The sequence below is a fragment of the Crocodylus siamensis genome, chromosome 4 (genome assembly GCF_052110815.1).
Source record: "Crocodylus siamensis isolate JL-2025a chromosome 4, ASM5211081v1, whole genome shotgun sequence".
Lineage (NCBI taxonomy): Eukaryota > Metazoa > Chordata > Crocodylia > Crocodylidae > Crocodylus > Crocodylus siamensis.
In genome coordinates this window covers 125,448,282-125,476,281 of record NC_143398.1, presented here as the reverse complement: position 1 = coordinate 125,476,281, position 28,000 = coordinate 125,448,282, and the positions used below count along the sequence as shown (strand labels likewise).

The 28,000-nt window shown below is 44.8% G+C and overlaps 1 protein-coding gene across 11 annotated transcripts in view; it reads left to right on the top strand.

Moving 5' to 3' along the window:
• Positions 1-28,000, top strand: part of ITPR2 (inositol 1,4,5-trisphosphate receptor type 2) — a 537,951-nt gene that overhangs the window by 202,086 nt on the left and 307,865 nt on the right. For all 11 annotated transcript variants that reach the window (XM_090043677.1, XM_090043678.1, XM_090043675.1 and 8 more), the window contains 5 exons: positions 1,656-1,856; positions 6,040-6,291; positions 9,612-9,737; positions 17,297-17,425; positions 18,061-18,181. In XM_090043677.1, the coding sequence (XP_089899803.1) occupies positions 1,656-1,856; positions 6,040-6,291; positions 9,612-9,737; positions 17,297-17,425; positions 18,061-18,181 (829 nt within the window). The remainder of the gene's footprint in view (positions 1-1,655; positions 1,857-6,039; positions 6,292-9,611; positions 9,738-17,296; positions 17,426-18,060; positions 18,182-28,000) is intronic.

Sequence of the window (28,000 nt, the reverse complement as noted above, 5' to 3'; positions counted from 1 at the left end):
TCGACATGGTCTCTCACCCCATTCTCATTAAAAAACTAGGGGACTGTGGTGTCAACACCTACATAGTCAAATGAGTCACTAACTGGGTCATTATTGATGCCAAGATGAACATGGGCCGGCAGCGTGGGGATGCAGTCAGGAAGGCCAAACATACCTTGTCATGCACCCACAGATGCATTTCGAGCAGGTCCAAGGAGGTGTTCCTCCCCCTCTGTGCAACACTGGTCAGGCCGCAGTTGGAGTACTGTGTCCAGTTCAGGGCATGAAGAGGGACGTGGACAACATGGAGAGGGTCCAGAGGAGGGCCACTCACATGATCAGGGGGCAGCAGGGCAGGCCCTACAAGGAGAGGCCACAGGACCTAAACCTGTTCAGCCTCCAAAAGAGAAGGCTGAGGGGGGATCTAGTGGCCTGTTACAAACTAGTCAGAGGGGACCAGCAGGCATTGGGGGGGAGTCCCTGTTCCCCTGGGCACTACCAGGAGTGACTAGAAATAACGGTCGCAAGCTGGCAGAGAGTAGATTCAGACTAGACATCAGGAGGCGCTATACCACTGTCTGGGCGGCTAGGATATGGACCCAACTTCCAAGCAAAGTAGTGCTGGCTCCTACCCTGGGGGTCTTTAAGAGGAGGCTAGATGAACACCTTGCTGGGGTCGTTTGACCCCAGTACTTTTTCCTGCCATGGCAGGGGGTCGGACTTGATGATCTGATCAGGTCCCTTCTGACCCTACCAACTATGAAACATAATTGTCTTCCCCACACGGAAATGCATATCTGAGCTTCAGTAGAGTGTGTTGATCCGACAATGGCTGATGGATAGGTCACATGAGCCATCTTCAAACACACAGATAAGACAATCCTGGAAGACAATTATCCTTGACTGTGAGGGACTGTGGAAGAAGAAGAATTTAATATGTGACTGCTACAAGACCTCTTTGAACTTTTAAGTAGCATAAGGCAGTGCAGCTGTAAGTGAGGATCAGGCCTTCAAGCTTCTGTTTATCCATAGATAGGGACCACTTAATTTGTGATGAGACAATGCCATTTTTGTGCCTTTGTCCTAGCACAAAGAGCCAATTTCATGAAAAGCCCACTCCTTGGTGCTGATTGGCAGAGAGACCCTGGCCCTGCAATCTACTGATTGGTAGAGAGGTCACAGGGAGGGAGGGAGTGGAGGGGGCAGCGATCATCTTGACTTTTGGCTGCCCTTTGTCTGGCAAAGACCCTGAGTGCTGACTGGTGGAGAGGCCCCACGGGGGAGGAGGGAGCCACTATCTTGTCTCCTGCCACCGTTTTGTCTGCTGCCCCCTTTATGCCGCTCTGGCAGCTGGTGCTTTCCTTTCTCAGGCAGGTTGCAAGGCCTAACTGGGTGCGGAAAACTTAATAAAAACTTTTATTAAGTTTTTTTCCCCCCTGGATTTCATAGGCAACACTGGATTCAAGGTTTCCATGAAATCCGCAAAACTGCAATTTAGGTAGGTCCCTAGCCATAGAGCATGTACAAATTGGCTTTTCCCACGGTGCTCCACAAATGAGCCTTCACCCTGACCTGCTGATTTCCATTGCTCTTGACTCTTCCAGTATTCTTTCTCATAACATCATATAAATTTTATTTGCTGTTCTTATCAGGCTATTTGATTTAAATCTGTTTAGCTTCTTGAAGCTGAAACCATGCGGCATATCTTCATGAACAATTACCATCTGTGCAATGAAATTAGTGAGAGAGTAGTGCAACACTTTGTACACTGTATAGAGACACATGGACGTCACGTGGAATACCTGCGTTTTCTGCAGACGATTGTAAAAGCAGATGGCAAATATGTGAAGAAATGCCAGGATATGGTAATGACAGAGGTATGTTAACTGTTCATATTATATCTGCTTAGCACATATACTAATATTCTGAGGTTGCCTTCCTCTACTCTTAATGCCAACAAGACATGCTGGCATTATGGATTTAGAATTTGAAATGTTATCATGAATAATGAATATTTTAGCATACATATTTTTGAATTGCATCTAATTTGGTAAGGCCATCTGTATAAGTACTAGCTGTAAAACTTGAGTGCTGTGGTGGTGGCATAGAGAGTTCTGTTTTGAAGTAAGAGCCCTGGAATGCCTGTTTTTCTTACTCAGGCCTTCATTCTGCTTCATTGTATCTTAGCTCCCCATCCACACAGCCATATTTACTACCTTGTGGCACTTTATTACAATAATCCTATGTGCAGCTTGGTCCAAACTGTATTACAATCACTTTTTGGGATCCTATTATAGTCCCAGGTATGAGATTCTGATCTCACTTCCATAGATTAATTCTGGAGCATCTGTGTTGAAGCCATTGGATTATTTTAGAATAGGGGTGTTAGACCTTCATCCACCCCCTGGGATCAGATAAGTTTCTGGGTCAGTCCGTGGGCCAGATTGAGAGCGACTCCCTTTGGTGCAGACAGCACTGGGTTCAGCCCGCACATTGCATGCCAAGTGAGGCCCAGAGCAGGGCTGGAGGCAGTGCACAAAGCCAGTTTAGTGTAGGCACCATGTCCAGGCACACCCTGAACTGATCCCCCGTCATACTGCTTGCAGTGCCCGTGGTGTTGCATCCAGCTCGTGTGCCACGTGCAGTTGTGGAGTCAGTTTAGAGACCCATGGGCCAGATCATATGGCTTCATTGGCCACTTGTTTGACACTCTGTCCTAGAATAAGTAAGTTTAGAATTGGCATGGTAAATTTCACCGTGTAGTCTTTTAGGGCCAAATCCTGTTGTCACTGAAGTTAATGAGAAAGCGCCCATTTGACTCCACTTTGACCACTGCAGGTAGGTTTTGGTAGGATCAATGCCCAAGTGCCATTTTCATTCCTTTGCGAAGCACTTTTTTTTCCTTCTAGAAAAAGAAACTTGAAGACAAAAACAGAGATGAACTAAAGTCAGGAGTTAAAGAGGTCTGAAACTTATACAAAATTTTCTTCACAATAAGGAGGAGGAAAAATTGTTATTAAGAAAATAAAACTTCTTCCTACATGGGTAACCTTTAATGAATTGCATTTCAACCTTTTCAGTTTGACTGAGGTGTTTAACATATTATATCAATTACAAGACTTTGATTTACATAATTCAAGCAATTCTTGTGCATTAGTGCTCTCAGATTTTTTTATTTTACTCTCAGTTTCTTGTAGGTTTTTAGCTTCTAATCAAACATAATTTTTGCTTTTTCATTTTAAATATATTTTTGTTAATGATCTATAATAGCACAGAGATAAATTGCTGTATTACATCTTCAAGCTGAATACATGATGGAAGTAGAAATGAACTTAGTTGTGATATTTAGATCATAAGTCCTTCAGGAATTAGTAAGCAAAGTTTTTGTGTAAAAACACAAAACAAAACAAAAAAACCCAAAAAAGGAATCATCTTAAGTAGTAACCTGTAAGAGAGTTATACAATTACAGTTAAGCAGTTATTAGTTATAGAGTAATGATTTAAACAAGCAAATATGGGTATTATTCCGGAAAGAGGAAGCACAGGATCTAACAGTTTTGATGCAACTGGTTCACTTTGTGATATAACACTAGTGACATAACTAGTTCCTCAGTCTCCCTATCTCTAAGATAGAAGTTAGAATGTTTGACTTTTTAGAAGTTACAGTTTTTGGCTATTTTTTAGGCTTTTTAGTGTTTTATATTAGGAGAGTGCCAGGAGGTTCTGGACATATAGCTTTATCTTAGTGTTAAAAAGGAGAACTAGGACTTTATCCAGCTCATTGCAACAACTGTTTTCTATGATGTTCCAGAATGCCTTGTAAAGTCTCAGTAATTAATTTAAAACTGACATTAACCTCCATGTTTTTTCAACATATTTTAACTGGTTAGTTTAGACATACTCATGTATCTGTTGCCTTTTCTTAGTTACTATTTTCACTGAAATCAGTGGGAATTTTATCTGATTTATGTTGGGTACTTTTTCTTTGGTGAGGATTTTCAGGTACATTTTCCTGGATACTCAGTTTTCCTATTCAAATGATCTTTATGTCAGTGGAGAAATTGTGGAAAACTTGGAAAAACAGATTTTTTTTCTTTCATTGCTTTTTAATGATAATCAGTTTGTTCTGCTTGCACTGTAAATACTGATGTAGAACTTGGAATTTTGCATGTGCTGTTTTTACTTTCAGACGTAGAGGTTCCTCACAGTCCCCACAACTAATCTTGCATTCTGTTGCCTTTCCAACTTCTTGTTTCATACATTCAATATGTTATGTTTGCATAAGATTTAGTCCTCATTCTTCAGCAGTGGAGCAGTCTGCGTGTGCAGCATAGGGGATACATTGCTTTTTGTTTTGACCAGCAAATAACTCGGGGCCAGATTGTGCCTATATTGTATATATCTAAGCCATTTTTGGATAGTATGAAGAGTATTCTTCCTTCCTTTTGTATTCCCTATGTAAGGACTAGGTACTACACAAGGCTGAACTATAGAAAAACAGTTTCATGGAAAATTTTAAAAGTTGGTTCCATTTCCCAAGGTTTTACACAGAACATTTTAAAAAAAAAAAAAGAAAAATAATATTTTTAGTAATTTGAATATTCAGAATTTCAGATTTTAAATAATTGTTTCCCCTTTTATCTTTCCTTTGTGCCGTGGAGTGCAATAAAATAAGATTGATGTTGTTATTTCCCCTCCTTATACTTTTTCATAATTTCTTCTTTTATTGCTGCAAATATTCCAGAAATTGAAGGAATTTTGAAAAGTGGAGTAGAAAGAGGAATAAGTATAAAAGGAAAGTTAACCCATGGGGGGGGGGCAGGAATCCTAGATACCATTCACTCTATTGTATCTATTTATAAAAAGGAAAAAAAGTGACAAATGGAAAAAAAAATCCCCAAAAATCAGAGCAGTCAGAATGCTTGTAATTTTTCAGTATTGGAAAAATTTGGGAAAATGGGTGAGATGGGTGTTTTTCAGAAGTTTTCTGCATTTGCATAACTTTCATCCTCTCTATGACCCCAAACATTGTCAAGTGAAAGTTTAAGCATATCTATCAGGCAGTCACTGCCATTGGATTTAGTGAGATTATGATTTCATCCATGCCCTTCTGAACATTTGCTCAGAACAGATATGGGCCTATTCCTACAAATGCTGCCAAGCAAGTTATTTAGTACTACCAGAGCTGCCTGGGGGCTATTCCTTTCCAACTCTCCTAGGAATACACTATACCCAAAGGGGACAGAGAGAATGCAGGACTCTGGGCACTCTACACTGGTCTTCAGAGAAATATACATCTGTGATTGGTATACTGCTCTATTCCCTCCATTCAAACCTTGCTGCACCATGCTATTTCTAACTCTGGGATGTATCCAAATGGCACATCTGAGCCCAAGGATGAAATATTTCCTTGTGTTGTTCCACCATCGGCTATTTATTGCTGCACCACGTACTTCCATTTAAAAGGAGTCACTGCCATTGCAATAATAATGCGGGTGCACTAATTTCAATCTGTGTTATGGAGGTAAGGGAAGGACAGTCTATCTTTCAGGCAGTGTATGAAGACTCAGAAGTCCTGGTTTAAATTCTTGTTGCTGGTTTACATCCATAGATTTCCTGTGTGAGTTCTGACATAACATTTAATTTGTTCCTCAGTTCCTTTTCTGTAAACCATAGATAACAACGTGCCCTTATCTCATGTGTATTGAGAGATTAGACTAGGTACTGTTTAGTAGGTGCTTAAATAATAGAAGTGCTGAGGCCTGTATCCATATTTAACAGACAGATTGACAGACATCTGGACTGAGTTTGTTGAAATCCTTCTGCATCAGCTGACTTTGACTTTGGTGGAGTTATTCCAGTTTTGCATCAATGCAACTAAGATCAGAATCTGGCCCTAAATCTCCACTTTACGTGTGCATTTCATTAGTCAGATTCTATTTTTCTAAGGCTGTCTGTATTGCCAAAGAGTAATTTTGCATATTGCAAGAGAGAACAAATCATTTGTATCCAGTGTGGAGCACTTGAACAACTGGGGAAACTTCTATATTATCATTTCAGCTGATAAATGGAGGTGAAGATGTGTTGATATTTTACAATGATAGAGCATCATTTCCAGTTCTCCTTCAAATGATGTGCTCAGAGCGAGACCGAGCAGATGAGAGTGGACCTTTGGCTTACCACATCACACTAGTGGAGTTGCTAGCAGCATGTACAGAAGGGAAGAATGTTTATACAGAGATCAAGTGTAATTCACTCCTGCCATTGGATGATATAGTGAGAGTGGTGACCCACGATGACTGCATACCAGAGGTAAGCCTGAGTATTCAGTGACACCACTGAAAATCCTTGCCTCTTGAAATAACAACACATTTACACAGCTTCTGAAAACCAATTGTTTGAATATGTGCCCAGAAAACAGTCTCACTGGTTCAGCTAGGCTGTATGTTAAGCTGCATCAATGAGAAAATAAATGAGAACCTTTCTGAAAGCGAGCTGTTTAGTGGTAAGCTCTGTCTCTCTGTTGTTAAGACCCTAAGCTCTTTTTCTTTTGCCCCACCTAGAACAGGCAGGATGTAGTCTCTGACTGTGGCTGGTAGGTTCTTCTGCTGCTCTTGGTGACTGAATTTGCCTTGTTAAATATATCACCATTGCATGGATAGGCTAGAAAAATAGGCTTTGAAATTTTCCCCCTGTTGTAGTTAAGGGGGCTAGAGACAGAAATTACATACAAACCAGTTTAAGTGATCAGAAACCGGTTTAAACTAGGGCTGACATTAAAGAACTTAATCGGAATTAATTGCGAGATTAAAAAAATAGTTGTAATCAATTACAATTTTAATCATAGAGTTAAACAATGGTCAGCACCACCCACCCAACAGCCTGGAGCCCACGCACCCTGTGGTTCCTCAAAGCTACCACCAACAGTACACAGCCCCAGCCCCAACCCTGGCCCACCCTGTGCCTGCTCCAGACTTGTCCCGGCCAGAGAAGACCAGCTGGAACCCATGTGAACAACCCCAACCCTGGTCTGCCTTGCACTTGATCCAGACTCACCTGCCCCTGCTGAGCAGCAGCAGTGGTCAGGCAGGACCCCATTTTTTTTCTGGGCCATGGGGGCAGGGCTCTTCTCAGCCAGCTAAGCTTCTATCACATTTCCCTTATAATTTAACCTGCATATTTCTAAGCACCATCATCCTTCTTGTAAGAAAAATATATCATTTGGATTTGGATATATTGTGGATATGAGAAACTTTGCATCTCCACAAAATTCAGTTAATAATTACTAGGTCTGTGAGAAGTTTTGGTTGCTGATTCGATTCAGAGGAGATTTGGCCTAATTTGGTGGCCAAATCTCTGAATCAGAATTGAATCAGGAGACCCATTAATCTCTCCGAATCGAATTGTAAGCCTCTGATTTGTTTTGGAGAGATTTGACAATTTGACTGTAGACACAGCTTTATATGTTTTTTCTACATACTTTGAGGTATGAGGCATGGCTTATGAACACTGACATGGTGGGATGGATGGAGCATCCCATGGGAGCATGGTGGGATCCCCCGCGTGCTCGGTGGTGGACCCAGAAGTGAACCAGAAGTACATCTGGTCCATTTTCAGGTCTGTCACTGAGCATGCGGGCCCCACCCCCTGCGCTCATCTCAGCATTCACAAGCCATGCCTGGTACCTCGAGGTATGTAGAAAAAACATATAAAGCTGTGCATATGGCCGAATTGCTGATTCTCCGGATCAGAATTGAATCTTCAGATTCGGATTCATTCAGATTGAATCAGGACAGCGATTTGAATCAGCAAATCGAATCACTGTCCCCCAAATTGGGCTGAATCGGAATCCAAATTGAACACAGCCCGCTTCACACAAACCTAATAATAGTAATTACCTACATGCAATGCATGCTGCCAGTGACTATCTGAGGAGGCCCCAGAAAAAAAATAGCTAGAATGAGAAAGCAAGGAAGGTGGCAAAAAGCAGCCTTTATCTTCTGCTAAATGGTTGTGTAAAGCGTCCTTTTCTGAAGCTTTCATAGAGGCTGAAGTTCTAGGTTATTTTGGTTAATCTCCCTAAAATTTTAATTCCTACTTGTCTTTATAGGAGGAGCTCACAGTCATTAAGAAAGTCTGGTATTTTCCATTAATGCCCCATGTTTTCAGTTGGTTTTATGTTTGACAAAACTTGTCAAAGAGAATACATTTTTCCAACCTTTTTCTCTACCTCAGGCTGCAATATTTAGAAGGCTTTGGCAAAAGTGGCCCAAAGGTCTGAAAGAAAAGAGGTAGTTTTTCCAATGTTACTTTTTTCCAGTCATTTCTTTGAAAATTCTAACCAGAGTTTGGACCAGGAGCTTGAATGTGGCAGACAGTTGCCATATGGTCAGAGAAGTGTATATATTTTTTCTGTTCCTATTTTAACATCCTAAACTTCAGAAAAATCATGATTTGCAAGTATGTGTTCAATTTTTTTCAGGGACTTTGGCAGTAACATTACATCTTCACTGTGCATGCTTCATTATGGCATAGATCCTTGATATGTCAACTGCTCTGAGAATGTCCGAGATGCAGAGCGGAGTTCCACTTAGGAGGATTATGAAACAGGAGTAGCAGCAGCTGGCATCTTCCCTTGGGCCTAGGGAAATTGTACTGAGTGTCAGGAAGAGATCCTGACTTCCAGTCTTAAGTCTTTTACCAAGTTATATTTTTATTCTTGTGTATTTTACACCCCTTTTATTAAGCCTTAGCAACCGGGCAAATACCATTTCCTTTCCCCCCCAAATCACAAAATGGAGTAACAGTGAGGTTGAACAAAGCCACTTGTGGCAGAATAGAGTATGGGGCCTTATGCCTGCAATGTCTCTCATAACAGATACGGTACAAAATGGGACTAATAGAAATTACAGCTATTAGCTGCTCTAATGTGAAGAACCCTTCCCATTTGCCTCTTGCTTTATCCATCACCCAGAATTAGGGAAATGCTTTGGCCATTCCTATTGCAATCCATAGCACTGAAGGGCTATGAGCTAAGGGCACTCTAGGTCTTCATGTGCTAGCTTAATGCTACCATTTTGTGTAGGGATTTGTTTCAGACACTATTCTGCCTTTTGTTTTCAGGTATTGATCTAGGACTCTGGAGAACTGGGTAGTAGTTCTAACTGCTACAGACTTCATATGTGATATTTGGCAGGGCTGCCATAATGCATATGCACAAGGGAGTTGAATTACAGTTGCTCAGGCAACCTTAATTCTCACATTGGCTAATTTTTAAGTCCCTGACCTTTGTAATATTAATTTTTTTTTTTAGTGGTTTTTAAAATGCTACTATATAGGGAAATAATCTGCTCGCACATCTCAATCCTTTCCACGTAGACATTTATTCAGGACATTAACAGGTCTCTTGCATTTTGTACCGGAGGGTTATTTCTTTCAAAATTGCCCTAGAACTAGAGAAAAAGCTCCCTCTTCTGTTGTAATGTTCGGAGGCTAAAACACAAATACTGTTGTTGCTGTTACTGTTTCTTAATATTGGTAGAATCATTGTGCTTGCTCAGTGCCTTTTGTGGATGTAAGACCGCTTTCTTTATTCCATTTTTACGCTGTTTTTATACTTGCTGCTGTTGCAGGTGAAAATTGCATATGTGAACTTTGTTAATCACTGTTACGTGGACACTGAGGTGGAAATGAAGGAAATTTATGCCAGTAACCACATTTGGAAATTATTTGAGAACTTTCTTGTTGATATGGCAAGGGTAAGTTTTATGAGGCATTAAATATTACAGTACGCACATTTATGACAGCTGAACTGGCAATAACTTCTCTGCTTGAACGTCATATGTTTTATTAACCATTTTTTTTCAGATGCAAGAGAGAATGAAACAAATTAAGTCTTATTTAATAGTTCATAATTTCTGTCACATTTGCCTTATACTTTAACCTACATATTTCTAGCACCATCATCCTTCTTGTAAGAAAAATATATCATTTGGATATATTGTGTGTTTGTGAAACTGTTCATCTCTGCAAAATTCAATTAATAATTACTATATGTCTGCACTCCTTCCTCACAGTGTGGCTCATAGGTCAAGAGATTATATCTATTTCTAATGTTACTTTTTCCTTACCATCTTGGTTCTTATTGGCTGACTCATTCTACTGCCATCATTCCTAACCTCTCTCACATTCAGATTTTGATACAGCAGCTATCCATAACACTGTACTCTTTAGGTTCATAATTTTTTCATCATTAAAGAGTCTGCGTGATCAGGCTATGTGATGTCATTGCTGGACATTTGCTTCCTTGTGCCTTGCCCAAATGAATTTCTTGGTGTCACTTGGAATGACTTTTAACTATATCCTAGATTGTCATGACTGATGTCCTCTGCTCATGAGAGATTAGGAAGATAGAATATTAGCAGTGTTTTGCAGATTTGGGAAGATTACAATGCCCTAACAGAGACAAGAGAGAATTTTATGCTACCTAGTGGTTATAGTTATGTTGAGCATCCCTTTTCTGAAAGTCTTTCACAAAGGAATAACAGTCTCCTACTAATTCTAGCTAATACAGTTTAATTCAAGTGACAGACGAGCAGGTTTTTAATATTGAAGGTGCTGGATTCGGTTTTTGATCCTGAGCAATGGTTTGGAAGTGGGAGTTGTTACACTGTTGAAATGTATCTTTGTACTGGATTCTTGGCTTTGTCCCATACGTATTTCCTTAATTTTTATGAGCACTAAGTTCTCACTCATTGCATTTTTACTTTTGTTTAAATTAAAAAAGAGAAAGAAAGAAAGGGAAAGGACCTCAATTAAATTCTGCTGTGGGCATTTACAACAAAGTGGTAGTGTATCATAAAATACTTTCTTGGAAACATATCAGAAGAAAATAGCACACTCCTTTAGTTTGATGTTTTATAGCCCAAAGAAAAGTAAGTTCAGATAGCTATACAGTTCTGTAGGTGCTGGTCCTGTTCATTTCGTTGTGAAATAGAAAACTAGAAATGCTTCTCCCCCCCCCTTGTTTCAGGGGGCAGGCTAATTCAAGAATGTCTGTGCTCTTCTGTCTTTTGGTGAAAGCCATTTTCATCAGTAATGAGACCTCTTCAAACCCTATGCTACTGCTGTTTTGCTTCTGTAGCTGTTTCCTGCAGTGGAGGCCCTTCTGGGCAATTCAGGCTCACTAGAGAAAAAGATCAGAAACCTAGTTGGAGTGGGGATTCTTGGTTTTAACTTCACAGTTTTATGGCCCGCAGCATTTTTTCTTGTTTAATCCCTTTCTCATAGAAGGGTTGCCCTTGTTTGACATGGCACAGTAATGACCCTCTAATCGCAGCACCTACAAACCTCCCTTTGCATTAGTTCTGTAATAGGGCCATGTTCATTGCCCTTGTGTAGCTGAGACATGCACAGAAAGGCACTGTTCCTTATGCAGTTTTGCTTCACTGATCCAGAGATGCTTCAGTGGAACAGACCACTGATCAGGTTGAATGATGCCAAATGCTAGAGAGGTATCTTGATGCTTGTGACCAAGCTCATTTTTCCCTTGCCTTCTAATAAGAGAAAGTTAGACTCCAGGTCTGTGGAGGTGAATAGTGAGTGTATTATTAATGCAGTAGGATGCCTGGCTTACCAACTGTTTTTTTATGTGCTGCTTTTTCTGAATAAGAATGGCAGAAGTGCACTTTTATTTTGCTGTCCTGCAAAGCCCTCTGGGTAGCTAGTTGTCTAATTAGTTCCTTTCATGGCCCAGTTAGCAGCTCCTTTTCTTTTTCCCCTCAGCTAAAAGAACACATCAGAAGAGCTCTCTTCTGTTCTACTCTTTAGCTGAGCCCTCTGGGTAGCCAGATCTGCTAGATTATTGAGTGTATTTGTTCAGGTCTGGGTTGTTTTTTTTTGGGTGGTGGCAATTCCGAGTTCACACGTTGTAAATACATCAGCTTTATGGCGCTATGAGAATTGATAGGATGCTTTTAGCTTCATGAATGGATGTTACAATAACTTTCTAAGCATTTAGAAAAAGATCTCTTTGATCCTCTGTGTTCCAGTGAGCTAAAAGAGCTGCTATTGGGGGGAAAATGCTTTTCTTTTAGCTGCTATGGAATGGCTATCAGTGGTGAGTCTGGGAGCTTTGTGTCTGTTATTAGAGAGTGCTAAGGTAGAAGATGGACAGAGTTATCCTCAGGCTGGATTTTGAGATAGTTACCAGTTTTATTAGTTTCAGGATCCACTAAAGAGATACTTAGTCCTTAAGTGCAACACATCCTCATCACTGAAGTACGTCACAATGTAGGTGCTAGGAAGGCTGTTGGTGACACTGGTTGCCAAATGCATCTGCCCTTAATAAAAAAAAGACAGATTGGTTTGCCTCATTTTTATATTAATGACTTCTATCAACCTCCTTTTCTTTTCACCTGAGGGGGGAGGATTGTGTACCAGGTACGGTGGGTGCAGTTTAGCAAGATGCTTCCCTCATCTGCATGTGGCCCATTCTGTAAACCATCAATTGCATTCTGAAAAGGATTAAAGAAGGAGCTGGAATCTGACAGCTGCAAAGTCACTGCTGGCTTTCTTTGCTGAATCTCTAAAGCATTATTCATGTGAATTTGGGTCCCAAAGCCTCTTAAGGGTTTTTTAAACACCGCTTCCTTAATCCTCAGCTTCATTTCATGCATTTCAGGTTTTTCCTTCTGTTGGGAAACATCTTTGTCTTTCCCAAAGGGTGAAGGGATAAAAGCAGGGAAGGAAGGGCCATCATTATGTTACAGAGCAGTGGGTTTTTTAGACATATTGGGAGAGGGTAGAGTTCCATGCCCCTTGCCCCCAACATGATTTTCTGCTTTTCAGACAGGTGAGGAATAACTCTTAAGAGCAATATGCAGTTTAGTTTTGTAAGTTTTTTAATTCACCACGCTAGCACTGTACAGTCCTGTTTTCCTGCTGGTATTGCAAACATGAAGCCTCAGAGCTACTGGTTCCAGCAGAAATCAGCATGCAGATTAATTCAAGGCAGAAGAACATCAAGAGGTTTTTAGTTCTGTGAACTTTTCAAAAAGTTTTGATTCATAACTGAATCTTTATTTACCTCCACAAGTGTTGTTGGAGAAATGTCACCAGTGGGCTTATTTTCTCAGTTTTATGGCATAGCAACTGTTGCTTTTCTGTCTACTGAGGGCACAGACAGAAGTGCAGCTCCCCGATGTAACTGAGAATGCTTTGCAAGAAGCAGTGTGAGTTGCAAATGATCCCCCGGACTAAACAGTTCACTGTTAGTTCCACGGGTGAGGGGAATCTATCTCAGGGGTGGGCAAAATATGGCCCGTGAGCCAAATGCAGCATGCAAGGCCATTCTATCCGGCCTGCGGGGCCCCTAAAAAATTTTGAAAATTATTATTTATCTGCCCTTAGTTCCTGTAAAAAATGACAGGAACCAAGAGCAGTAGGACCCAGAGGAAGCCTGGTGGCTTCCACAACAGCAGGCCCCCTCCCTTCCCCTGCCCCCAGCTGGGAGCCCCAGCCGGGGCTTCTGGCCTGGGGCCACATGGCTGTCCTGCACTGGAACTGCAGGTAAGGGCGGGGGTGGGGAGGGCAGGGAAGGAGTCTGGCAATATGTGGCCTGGGGAAAAGCTGAGTGCAGGGAAGCAGCCCCTTCCCCATCCTGCAGCCGGTGCTGCAGCCACTTGCAGCCTGTGCCTACTCCAGACAGCCCCTCATTGTTGCAAGTGGCTGCAGCAGGGAGCACCGGCCATGGGACGGGCTGCTTCCCCCCCACCCCCTGTGCTCAACTTTTCCCCGGGCTCCTTCCCGGCATGGAGGAAAGCAGCCCTTCCCTGCCCCATGGCCAGCCCTCCCTGCTGCAGCTGCTCCCAGCCCGTGTGGGGCTGTGTGGAACAGGCACAGGCAGCCCCAGGTGGGCTGCAAGTGGCTGCAGCATGGGGCACTGGCCATGGGACAGGCAAGGGGCCACTATTCTGCCCCCCCTGTACTCAGCACCACCTTTTAACCGGGTCTCACAGCCAGCCTGGGCCCCATGCTGGCTCCGGGCTTGCCCGTTGGGGCTACGTGCAGCTGCTGTCGCTGTCGGGTTCCCGACAGGCGAACCCGGAGCCAGTGCGGGGCCCAGGCTGGTGGTGAGGCCGGGTTACAAGCTGGTGCTGAGCGCAGGAGAGGGGAGAAGCAGCCCCTCACCTGCCCTGTGCCCAGTGCCCCGTGCTGCAGCCACTTGCAGCCCATGTGGGGCTGCCTGTGCCTGCTCCAGATGGCCCTGCATGGGCTGCGAGCAGCTGCAGCATGGAGCATTGGCCATGGGTTGGGCGAGGGGCCAATTTTCCTTGTGCTCAGCACCAGCTTCTTCCCTGCTGGTAAGCAGGGGTTGGCACTGTGTGCTGCCCCCTGCCTGTACCGCAGGGCTGGGGGGCACTGGGAGTGAGTGGGCAGGGAGCCAGTGGGAGCACAGGGCCCACACTGGTCTAGAGCAGGGCAGCAAAAGTACAGGGTCCTGGCTGGCAGGGGCTCTGTGGAGCCAGGCCAGTTCCCCCCTCTCCCTGCTAGTGCAGTCCAACCCAGCTCCACAGACCCCTGCCAGCCTGTGTCCCGCTTTGGGCCCACTGGTGCTGGCCCTGGGACATTGGTCCCAAGATGGTGATCAGGGGGTGGAGCACCTGTCAAGGGGCAGGGCTACCCATGCGGCCTTTAACAGCCTGCCAAAACTGGGTAAGCGGCCCTCCACCCAAAATAATTGCTCACCCCAATCTGTCTAGTTTCCCCTACCAGTGGCCCTTCCTCCTTCCCAGACTGTCCTTGTTTTCAGAATGGGAGGGGGGAAAGGGAGCAGAGGGAACTTGTCTAGGTTTTCTCAGCCAGAGCTGGAGGATGGAGTGGGTAAATTGTAGCCCCCCCACGCCCCTAGCCTCCAACAGGGGCTAAAATAAATCCCAGACTGAATTCCCTCTGCTCCGTTTTCCTCTTCCCATTCTGAAAATAGCGACAGGCTGGGAGGCAATGCAGGCAGAAATTATGGAAGATGCTCTGTTTTGAAACATTTGGTCAGATCAGGCAAACATTGTCACTTCTGTCTATGCCCATAATCCTTTCCCTTTTCTGGTAGGGGGACTCTTTCTTAACTACCTTATAATAACAGGTTGTTGTGTCCATCTGTAAGGTGTTTGAGTTAGAGGAGCTTGGCTTAGCACCTCCCCACCCCGTAGCTGTCCCTCCCAACACTTCCCCTGTACAAGCCCCCCACACCTTGTCCTACGCAGCTAAGCCCATCCCACTCCTGCCTGCAGCTCATGGCGCCTCTCTTTAAGTTAAAAAAAGTTTGTTTGGCCAGAAGATGTATAGTGCAGTCCCCCCCGATTTCCTGCTAGCCCACCTCAGCCCCCGCACTGGGAAGAGGCTGGTGCTGTCCCTTGCAAAAGGTCTTTGTGTTCTGAAGATCTGTATATCCCAGCTCAGTCCAGAAAAGATCACTGATGCTGTCAGTTACCTTCCTTTAAATACTTTTTGGTTACACCAGAGTTCCCAGAGGACAAGGACCAAGAGTTGCTGTTGAAGTGGAAAGTAGAGAAAATGTTGGCTTGGAGAGCTGGATGCTCTTTTCTGTGGACTTCTCTCTGTGATCTTGACTTTTCTCTGTGATCTCTGTGCTAGCTTCTTTGTCCTTGTTCCCCACCTATAAAATAGGGTGATAATACTTCCCTCCCTCACAAGGGGCCTAGATTCTTGAGTATTCTTGAGTATATGTCAAGAGCTCACCTGCTACCTTGGTGGTTATCATGGAGTTTGTCTACACATGTGTAAATCTGCTGTCACGTTCACCCCTGCAGCATCTCTGGAGTGACTGTATATGAGTGTAAATGAAAGCAGTATTTTCCTCTTTATTTCTTTCTAAATACTATTAAGATTCCCCCCCTTGTTTAGAGGTGATTGAGACTGAAGTGTGGGGGGATTGCCATGTGCATTTTCCTTAGGCCTGGGTTTCTTGTAAAGTCTTCCTGCTTCACAAGTGTTGTGCTTATTCCATGAGAACATTCTGAAAGGTGTGTTCCTGGGAAGAATTATGAAATGAGTCAAATGATCCTTCCTTCCCACCACACCTTTTCAGTTTTCACCATTAAAAAATGTATATGATAAAAGAAACCCCATGCTGTTGCATTAGAATGTTTCCTTCAAGGATGCTGTATTCAAGTTCAAACTTACTGTGTTCTCCAACAGCTCCATAAGGGACCTAATGAGTTCTTCATCTTAAACATCTAAGTCACTTCCAGTGTTCCTTTTCTACCCAATTCTTTTTCTTCCTTCCCTTTTGTTTGTCTTATGTCCTTCACAACTCTGTGATATTAAGAATTTAGGCTGTTTGTGTCTTACTGGGTCTTTTTTTTTGTAATTTACACCTATGGAGGCTGCTGCTGGCCTCTGCTGACTGAACAGGTCACAGAGATCTTGCTTCCTCCAGTGTCAGGGCTCACTATGCTTACTTCCCACTGGCCCACCTCTTTTTAAATCTCTTTTTCTGAATAAGCTCCACCTCTCCCATCTAACAAAAGCTATTGGATGCAGAGAAAAGTTTGGCATTGTTCAGTCTTGCAACATTTTTACCTTCCCTTACTAAAGTCACCCGTGCTAGGGAGAGGAATGATTCATTTTCTTCTTCATCTGTCTAAATATATAAGGCAGCATGCGGTATGTTGATAGGAGGGAGTGAGCCAGTTCAGTCCAGCAAACTCTTTTTGCTTTGTGGTGGGGGAAAAGAGTAGGCAGCTAAACTGAAAATGCTGTTTCAGGAAAGGTACAGATCAGGATAAGATGTGGAGTGTGAAGGAACAGAGGGTGCTCCAGTGTGCAATAATTACAGCACATCAGAGCAAATTAATTACCATGCTTCAGAAGAGTCCAGTGTCACATGTATCAGCATCCCTGCACTGAAAAGTGTCAGGTAGGGTGCTTTAAATAAGGCTCGTTTGAGGAGCTTTAGTTAAAACACCCCCGCTGCCATTTTTCAGTGTGGGGACACTGATACCCATGTTGCTCCAGGCACCTTAATTAGAGTGGCTATTGAGCCTCGCTAATTAAAGTGCCCCCCTTCGCTCCCAGAGCATGTGTATAAATGCTAAACTCAGTACAATTTGACCACAAGGTAGTTACCTTGATTTTATATATTTTGTATGAAGATCCATATTTTGGAAATAGGGTTAATTATCTATACATTATATAGATAAATGTCAATTGAAATGTTAAATGTCATATGGTCTCAAGTAAACAAAAGCTAAGGGTAGTTGTTTTGTTTTGTTCTGTTTTTTGCTCATCTCTTCAGGTTTGCAATACAACTACAGATCGGAAACATGCAGACACATTTCTGGAGAAGTATGTCACTGAGCCAGTAATGAACATTGTGAGCGGCTTCTTCAATTCTCCATTTTCAGATAACAGCACCAGCCTCCAGGTAAGAACGAGAGAGACTCTTAAAAATATGTAATTCAGACCATTCCTGAGTCTCCTGCCTGCTAAAATTTTATTTCTCCCTTTACTTTTTGTTCCCTTTCTTGTATCTTACATTAACAGTGTAACTCTCTCTAAATTTGCCATTCACAAATTTAGGATCTTAATCCAATGAAAGGGCTCGTACAGATTTGTACAGAGCTTTTTCACTTGACTTTTGTGTCTTCAGTGAGACTTTGCATGAGTGATCCTTTGGTGGGATCAAAGCCTTCATTTTATCCTTTTAACACAGAAACATTAGTGCCTAAGATGGAAAGGTCTCCTGAGAGCTCGTGTGTCTTTCTGAATTAGTCTGGAAAGTACCATCCTTGCTTGCCTTCTGTCCTAACACCACACTGCACATTGGACATTGGTGAGAATTTTACTTGCATAAGGACTGCGTGATTTGATATTACCAAACCAGTTTCTTTTTTGTTTTTTCTTTTTTGCTTGTCCTGATGAGTGATAAGGGTTTAATTGAATTATAGATAAAGCACACAGGGCCTAAAAACCATGCATGTAGTTTATGGTCTATCAAACCCTAGGGCAGTTGTGAAGAGCCTTTAAAATGTAACATTCATTGTTTACCTTTGTTTTCAGACACATCAGCCAGTTTTTATTCAACTGCTGCAGTCTGCTTTCAGAATTTACAACTGTACGTGGCCAAACCCAGCACAGAAAGCCTCCGTGGAGTCATGTATTAAAACTTTGGCTGAAGTGGGTAGGTGCCAAGTTTTGTTTAATTGTTCTATGCTGAGGTTTAAAGTAAAAGGACGCCTATACACGAGTGTGGAGACTGCTCCTACATGTTGGAATTCCAGTGTGTTGGAGAAGACTTGATTAATCAAGTCAGCTGAAATGTGGCAGTTGCTGTGCTCCAGCAGCCTCCTGCGTCTTGTGTATTAGCCTCCCTGCACTTAAAAATGGCAGTGGAGGCACTTTATCTACAGCTCTTAAAACAAGCCTTAATTCAAGTGATCCCACCACTATTTTTAAGCACAGGGACACTTGTACATGAGACACGGCAGCACCTTAATCAGAGCTGCTCTCGGAACCACTCTAATTAAAGCGCCACCTCCCTAGCCCCTGGAGCATGTGTAAAAGTGCCCAAAGCTACTTGGGGTTGAAGACTTGTTTTTCTGGATGTCACATCATGAGAAAATTTTGCCATAATTTTAACGTAGTTTAATCTTAAATCTCCTGTCTCTTGATGATAGTTGTTTTCCTCATGTATACCCTTTTCAAGCCAATCTCATTAAACATGGTGACTGTTTAGGAGAGTGAGGCTCTTCAGAGCTGTTAAGTGAAGGTAGAATTTGACCCTTAGCAGAGAGCAATGTTTTCTATAACAGTGGAACTTGGATTCTATGCAGGGTCCTTATCTCCTGGTCTCCCTCCCTCCCTCCCCCCTCACTCCCATCACCCAAAACGATACATGAGGTATCTTTATTTCTAAGGGTGCTGCTTCTCTGGTCAGCTGCATGGGTTCATAGCAGTGCTCCAGCTGAGTGAAGGAATGGTGCCCTTTGAAGTAAAAATTACATCATCAATTGGCTCAGGGGACTTTTCTGAATTTGACAACCCATGGCAAACTAAGCAGGTTGTAAACCATCCCTGTATGAAAAATCTAGGTTCCCCTGTATGAAAGTATGACTTAACCTTACACAGAAATTATCTCAAACTGTGTAAAACCATAGACATGTCTTACCGTTTTTTGAAGTAAATTTTGTCATGTGAGACAAGCTGTAAGGGAAGGGCTGGTACACAGTAGTTGCACCCTGGCTCCCCAATTCACCCAAGAGAGGAATTGTGGGTTGGGGTGCCAGAATTTCTGCCTACCTTTTTCATTACTTCTGGGAAACATTTGTTTATTTTTCGCCCGAATCCTGGGCTGGCTCAGTGGTTCTGGCTAGTGAATATTCGATTGAGTACCACATGGACCTACTCATAGTACTTCCCTGCTGACTCTTCACCATTCTGCTTTAGACAAAGACTAGATGAGTGCCTTTGGTTGCTTTTTTACTCTCACACATAAGGGTGAATTCTTTCCATTCTGCCAGGGCACAGAATGCCCATCACAATCTTGCCCCTAAACTGATTATGTATCTTACCGGATACACTGAGCTGGAATTCATTAAAGCAGACCATGCCACTCTGATTTGCTTTGAAGCCAGTGGGACAGCTCTGTATGAGTAAGTGCTCAGGAGTGAGAAGTATAAGCATTCTATCTGTCTGGCCCTCACTGAATTCTATAATCTCTAATAAGTAAATACTTCAGAAAATATGAGAATTTATCAAATTTATCAAAGCAGACTTTAAACAACTCTTTGGCATGATTGAATCCTAAAAAACACCATACTGTCATATAGCTAATACCAGCAAAAGTTCATTCCAAAGTTTAAATGTCTGCAAAATCACAATTTTAGAGGCTTCTGCTTTGACATAGGAAAGATTATTCAATATAGATATGCTTCTAAAAGTGAGTCACTTTGATGGAAAATGTCCTAATTGTGAAGTAAAATACTACTTAGCAGGTGCATCTACACATGCATTTGAGCCGGACTCAATTTACTTGGCTGTAAATTTAGGTAGGTTAAATGCTCCTGGGCAGGTGTCTACACATGTAGGGACTAGGGAGCAGATTTGCAGCTCTTAGCACCAAACTTCCTGTAGCCCTGCAATGGGCTTCTGCTGCCACCAGGGAAGCTCTAGGCTCCGGCTGCAGCTGGCAGCAGTCAGCAGTCCTCTTCAAAAGCCAGCCCTGGTCGCTGCTCTCTGGCCAGCTGCTTCCCTGCCCAGGAGCAGCACGCTCAGTGCAGAGGCAGCATATGGCAGCTCTCTCCTTGCCCACTCTGCTTCCCTGCACCATGGCTGCTTCAGCCTGTGCCCCTGGCAGTGATGATTAGTGCCCTGGACTTCTGCTGGCTGCAATGTTGGTCTTGCTGGCCCACTGCACTGCTCACCATACCAAGCACTGCCTGGCCCACGGCCATCTAGGCCCTCCTGGCTCCCCTGCATGCAGCGATTGTTTGCCTGGCTGCAGTGCACTGACCCAGGGTCACCACTGCTGTGCTCATGTCTGATGAGGAGTTTCTGAATGCCATCACTGGGCCATTGTTGCCCTTCTGGGCCTCTAGCTTCACTGTCTCTGGGCTCACTGGACCAGCCAGGGCTGGTGGTGGCACATCATCTAGCATGCCTGGGATGAAGAGCAGTGGTTGAAGGCCTTCTGCATGACCTAGGCCACCTTCTGGGACAGCTCTGCATGACGTAGGCCACCTTCTGGGACCTTGTGGGGCAGCTCTGGCCTGACACCACCATGCAACTGCCCCTCCCTGCAGACACCCTCCTGTTTCCTTGCCCTGCTCAAGCTGGCCACGCCTGCCAGCCTGTGGTATGTTGGCCACCTGTTTGGTGTGGGCAAAGGCACTACTGGGGAGGCCTTCCTGGAGCTGTGTGGTGCCTTCCAGGACGTGCTGGGGGATGCTCTGCTCTGCGTGCACAACCCCCAGGCAGTGGTGGTGGGGTTCCATGCCCTGGGCTTCCCCCAGTGCATCTGTCACAGGGACACTGAGGTGTACTGTGCCTTAAGTAAAGAAGGTGGGCTGCTGTCAATCAGCAGGGCAGCCCCAGGTGCTGATTGCTGTGGCAACCAAGTAGGTCATGTGACCAGAAGGGGGCAGGGCCGGGCCCTGTATGAGCAGCTCAGGCTGGAGCCTGAGAGCAGTTCCCCTCCGGCCACTACATGAGCAGGAGCTCTGCGGTGAAGACCTGAGCAGCAGAGCCTACGGTGGCAGTTTGACCGCTGCAATGATGCGAGGGGAGAGAGAGAGCCCTGAGAAAGGTATTGGTGAGAGCCAGCGTTGTGTGTGGTTTGTGTTATAAGCCGGTGGGCTTTTTGCTTGTGTTGTAGCCGTGTGGCTCACAGTTTTGTTATGACTACACCGGAGGACTGGGTGAGGCTGTAGGGGTGTGAGGAGGCCTCACGGGGGCTCCCCAGTAGCTTGGGGGTTCCCGGTGCCCAGCGGGGGCACAGTGAGTAGTGCCGCAGGGGCACATTGTGACGAGTGCCGCAGAGGTGCTCGGCATGGCCGCGAGAGGCGCGGCAAAGGCTCTAGAGAGGGCGAGAAGTGCAGGAAGCGCGGCAAAGGCTCTAGAGAGGGCGAGAAGCACGGGGAAGCGCGGCAAAGGCCCTAGAGAGGGCGAGAAGCGTGGGAAGCGCGGCTTAGGCCCCAGAGAGGGGTGACAGGCCCTAGGCCACCCCAAGGCGGGCGGCAGGTACTTTTGATAGGCACTCAGGACGGGTGCGACCGAAGGGGGTTCCAGAGGGCTTCCGCGGCAAGAGGGGAGCCGAAGGAACCAGAGGGGCCAGGTAAGGCTCCGGCCGCCTGAGCCTAACTGGACTTACAGAAACGGACTACCATTAGTGACAGGATTCAGAAGGGGGCCAGGCAAGGCTTGGGTCGCCTGAGCCCAATTGGATGGTTCTTATTCGTAGGACTTGGAGTGGGGACAGGTAAGGCTCAGGTCGCCTGAGCCCATCAAAGTTAAATACCCAATGCGGATTGTGGGTTAGGCCCAAGGATGCCCAGAGAAAGGGGCGCTGGTGGCGGGCTGAGCCCAGGGGGCGCTAGGTAGGGCGCTAGTGGCAGGTCAAGCCCAGGGGCACCAGAGAAAGCGGGCACTGGTTGTAGACCAGGCCCAGGGGTGCCAGCGGCAAGCCAAGCCCAGGGGGCGCCAGGTAGAGTACTGGTTACGGGTTCAGCCCAAGGGGGCGCCAGACAGGGCGGAGAAGGTTAAGGACCAGACAACGTCCGGGAAGAACTGCGAGGCTTGGGGCGTGCTAAAGGGGAGGTAAGGAGGCACGCATAGCCCTTAAGGCAGGGGTGTGCAGAGGCACCCATACAGAAGAGGGGTAGTAATATTCATACCGTTCACCAGGGAAAAAAGCATCTTCCCATCTGAACCAATTATCATCAAAGACGTGGCGGGCGAGAACCAGAGGGTGCTGAGTATGCCTTAGGTGACGGTAGGAGGTGCTAGGGAGTTCACGGCCGCTCCTAGGCCCCACCCCCTGACAGCATCGTGACGCTTGATGGGACCCACATCCCCATCACCTGCCTGCTGCATGGAGACTTGCTTCTGGGTAGTGTCTACATGTTTGTTACTGTGCAGTAACTAATCCCTAGTGTTCCGTGTTCTCAGTTTTTACTGATTTTTTTTTTTCACTGAAATTCACTGAAATTATTTTTTTTTTAAGTCATTCAGTTTTTACTGATTTATACCCATTTTTCAGTTCAAATCCCAATGGCCCATTCCCAACTCATGCTGGTTAATAGGGATTTGAACTGAAAAATGGGTGTTGCCAGTAAGCTAAAAGTGCTGCTGTGCCAGTTACCTGAGACACAGGTTTCCAGTTGGATGCAGGGGGGCCATGCCCCTCCTTCCGCCTCTTCCCTAGTCCCAGCCTTACTCCCTCCCTCCCTCACCACTGATCTTTCCCTGATTTTAAATGTTTTTTTTCCTTTTCTTTTTTTTATCCTGGTTTTATTCCAGTTTTTATGTTTTGAAAATAAACCCTGAAACATTCCCAGATTTAAAAAAAAACCAAAAACCAAGAATTTGGAACACTACTAAACCCATGTAAATTTGCTACCTACATTTGCATGTGTAGACATGCATGCTTACTGTGCAGTAAACTAGGCTACTGCATATTTAGGCATCTTGTGTGGACACTCCCAACATAAATAAGAATGGGGTGGAGGCAGAATCGGTATGTTAGATGCTTGATAGAAGATCTAGTTGCTATAACTTTAAAGAAAGTTGCAATAAATAAGAGTAAAACAATATGTGATGGTCTCTTGGCCATTGGTATGTTTATAGCATTGCTACAATTGACTGTATATTTAGATTTTGGAATTGTTTTACAGTGGTGAGGCCGCAGCTGGAGTACTGCGTCCAGTTTTGGGCTCCACAATTCAAAAAGGATGTGGAGAAGCTTGAGAGAGTCCAGAGGAGAGCCACGCGCATGATCAGAGGTCAGGAAAACAGATCTTACGATGACAGGCTGAGAGCCATGGGACTCTTTAGCCTGGAAAAGCGCAGGCTCAGGGGTGATCTGATGGCCACCTATAAGTTTATCAGGGGTGACCACCAGGATGTGGGGGAACATCTGTTCACCAGAGCGCCCCATGGGATGACGAGGTCGAACGGTCACAAACTCCTGCAAGACCGTTTCAGGCTGGACATAAGGAAGAATTTCTTTACTGTCCGAGCCCCCAAGGTCTGGAACAGTCTGCCAGCGGAGGTGGTTCAAGCACCTACATTGAACACCTTCAAGAGTAAATTGGATGCTTATCTTGCTGGGATGCTATGACCCCAGCTGACTTCCTGCCCTTTGGGCAGGGGGCTGGACTCGATGATCTCCCGAGGTCCCTTCCAGCCCTAATGTCTATGAAATCTATGAAATCTATGAAAAACATATTAGCCAAAATACCTCATTAACATTTTGTGTGAATTAGTCTAGCCATTACCCTAAACTTAACAACATTCAATCATTTTATTTGTTGTGCAAATGATTTAATTATGGCTCCATCTGGCAGAAGTATTATAAAAGTTTAAGATGTTCTGCGTTCCTTTCCTTATTGATTTTACAGTTTCAAATAAAAGTCACAACCTTACGATTCTTTATTTATATGAGTAATGCATACTTCTTTTTACCTTTTGCATTCTTGGAATAAGCCCATTAGTGTTAGGAACTTATTTCCTTTACAAGGAAAGGACTAGGTGCATGGAGTATTTTTTGAGTCCTTAAGCACCCTGTGGCTACTCCTGGACACATGTGGGTTATTATGTAATAGAATGCTAGATCTCTAGCCCACAGAGATCAGTGTGCTATTTGGTATGTACACATACATCCTTATTCATAGACAGAAGTGACTGCAAGTCACCGCAAGATACTGGAATTAACTTTAAATTAGCTAGCTTGTAGAAAAATGGCCATGGCAGCATGGAGCTCTGTACAGGTTAATTCACTTGGGTTCTTGGCAGAATACACAGATGCATAGAAGCCGGAGTGTCTTTTTGTTACCAGTGCCCTGCTATCTGATGGCAAGGTTATATGCTGCAAGAAATAGATTTGATGTAGACCATGAGTTTTCTTTATAGGCAGCTTCATTCCATGTCTCATGGATTCCTTGTATTCTGTCATTTTATTTTTCTTCCTTCTTTTTTTCATATTTTTGTATGTACTGGAGATGATTAAAATAGATTTCATAGATTTCATAGACATTAGGGCTGGAAGGGACCTTGTGAGATCATTGGGTCTAGCCCCCTGCCCAAAGGGCAGGAAGTCAGCTGGGGTCAGATCACCCCAGCAAGATAATCATCCAAATGCTTCTTGAATGTGTTCAGAATAGGTGTTGGCACCACTTCTGTGGGGAATCTATGTCGGACTCTGGAGACAAGGACAGTAAAGAAGGTTTTCCTTATGTCCAGTCTAAAATGGTTTTCCAGCAGTTTGTGACCATTGGACCTTGTCTTCCCTTGGGGTGCCCTGGTGAATAGATGTTCTCCCAGATCCTGATGCACACCCTTGATATACTTATAGGCTGCTACCAAGTCCCCCCTGAGCCTATGCTTTTCCAAGCTGAAGAGTCCCATGCCTCTGTCTCTCCTCATAAGGCCTGCTCTCTTGACCTCTGATTATGTGCGTGGCTCTCCTTTGGACTCTCTCAAGCTTCTCCACCTCCTTCCTAAAGTGTGGAGCCCAGAACTGGACTCCAGCTGCAGTCTTACCAAGGTTGAGTAAAGTGGGAGGATGACATCTTGGGTCTTGCTTGAGATGCATCGGTACAGGCAAGCCAGGGTTTTATTTGCTTTGCTGGCTGCAATATTGCATTAATGGCTCATATTCATCTTGTGTTCAGTTGTGACCCCCAAATCTCTTTTGGTTGTAGTGCTAGTGAGTGTAGCACTGCCAAGCCTATAGGTATGATGAGGGTTCTTTTTCCTGAGATGGAGCACTTTGCATTTCTCTATATTGAAAGTCATCAGGTTTTGATCTGCCCACTTTGTGAGCCTGTCTAAATTGGCCTGAATCCCCAGCCTATTCTCTAGTATGACCATACTTCCCCATAATTTGGTGTCATCTGCAAACTTAGCCAGTCTAAATCCAGGTCATTTATGAATATGTTAAAGAGTACTGGTCTGAGTACTGAACCCTGAGAGACTCATCTGGTCACCATGCGCCATGTTGACTCAGTTTCATCCACTGATATTCTCTGAGTCCGACCACGGAGCCAGTTCCCCAGCCATCAGAACGTATAGTTGTCGAGGCTGCAGTTCCCCAATTTTGTCATAAGGACATCATGGGATCCCAGAGACCAAAGCAAGGCTTTTTTGAAATCCAAGCAAATGACACCAGCTATTCTTCTCCTGTCCAGGTGATGTGTCACCTGGTCATAAAATGAGATGAGGTTGGTCAGGCATGATCTACTGTGACCAACTCACTTCGAATACCTGTTCATGTGCTGCCTTAGCACGTGCACCTGGTGGTGGGCATGGTGAGGGTTCATGTGGCCACTGGGCTCATGGGACCTTGATCACCCTGGTGAAGGCCCCTAAACTGCCATGACTTTGAATGTATTTCTAGTGCAGGGGTCTTCTTTTGCGGGTCCCTCGGGGTCGGTCACTCTTCCCAGCAGATATTTGTGGGGCTCCACATCCCCTACACCCCTTCCTTATGCCAACCTCTGGCAGGTCACCTGATTTTAATGCAGCCATCCCTCTGGTTTAGATGACCTTTGATCCTCATGCCCTCTTCGGGATTGGTTATTAACTTTGTTTCTTTGATAGGCTACAGGCCTACTGGATACACCCATCTTGTCTATCTTCCCTGCTGTCGACAGCTACTTGCTGAGCCTCATAATCACCCTGGTGGTGCAGTGTTGGCCAGATCCCCCTCAAGGCAGACCTACCCACTGAACACCCAAAGAAAAAAGACAGACCACAACAGCAACAGAAAAGACTATATACAGACCAGGGGCAACTAAAGAGAAAAAAGAACTTAAAGAAAAGGATAAGAGGGTGGATAGAAGAGAAGAAATCAGGATATGCTGTTCCTTCCCTCTTTCAGCCATAGAACCTAAGCCAGGTGGCGTCCCCCAGTGCTGCTCCGCTCCACACTTTTGTCGTGGCATCTTCTGTCCTTCCTCCCTCCATGTCTTCATGCTTGTGAGAACCCAGAGTAGGAAGCCTCCGCTGTCTCTGGGTTTGCTACAGCTCCTTTGGGAGTGAGGTCACCTCCTGGATGCCGGTGCTCCTCATGACCCGTGCGGGGTTTATTCCCTGCTACTTGGGGTGCTTCTCCCCAAGCATAATCCTCCCCTTCGCACCGGGGCTGCTTGCCACCGATGCAAAGAGCCTCTGCAGTTTCCGCTGCTGCTCTCTGATCTGGATCCTTTTCTTTCATGCTGGCGCTGCTTGTCGCCGATGTGGAGAGCCTACTCAGCTGCCTCTCCCACTCTCCCTGTTTTTCTTTCGGCACTCCCTTTTATCTTTGCCGGTTGGTGATTTCTCCTGACGTCACCTGGTGGCTCCAGCTGTATATAGGTGTGGCTCGTGAACCTCACGGGCTCTGCTCTTTGTTCCTTCGGTGTCTGGCATCCTGTGGCTGGTAAGTGGTTTGGGTTTTTTTGGGGGAGGGGGTGTTTCATGGGGTGTGTAGCCCCCGTCCCAGGGTCCCCTGAGAGTAGGGGCTCTAGCTCTCCTGTGGTTGTGCCCCTGGGACACCTACCCATAACAAAGCCATGTTGGCTGTCTCTCAGGATGACATTTTCTGTTAGCCTGCTGTTGATGGATTCTTTAATAATTTTTTCCATGATCTTCCAAGGGATTGAGGTCAAGCTGATTGGCTTGTAGTTCCCTGGATCTTCCTGTCTTGAAGATAGGTACCACATTGGCCCCCTTCCAATCTTTAGGAACTTCTCCTGAGTGCCACGAGTTCTCAAATATCCTTGTCATTGGACGCGCTAGCCAGCTCTTTTAGCACTCTTGGGTGCATTCATCAGGGCTTGCTAAATAGCTTGTTAGATCTTGCTATTTTAAACCATAAGTCCAGTGAGGCATAGGACCAGATTTTCACTGAGGAGGACATTTCAAAGACATTTCCTCTTGCTTCAGCTTTTAACACATGTGTAGACCATAACAAACTCCTTTCGATTCCCTGAAGTGCAATGGCTACTCAGGGCTAGTTCTGCCAATGGCTGCTACTTCTTTGTCCATGGCAGAGCTGGGCTGCCCCTGAAGGTCCTCATTCTGCAATCTTCTGAAGGGCTTTCTGAAGCAGAATCCTATGGGCAGGACTGTATCACTTGTGCATCAACCTCCATTTAAATCCATCCCTTAAAAGCACAATCTGACACATAGTGCACGGTTTTCTTGACAAGCAAGGAAATATGTATTTGGAATATAAAAAAGGCATTTAACATTATCATCAACAATAACAGTAATACTAATTGACAATGATATTATGGAATTA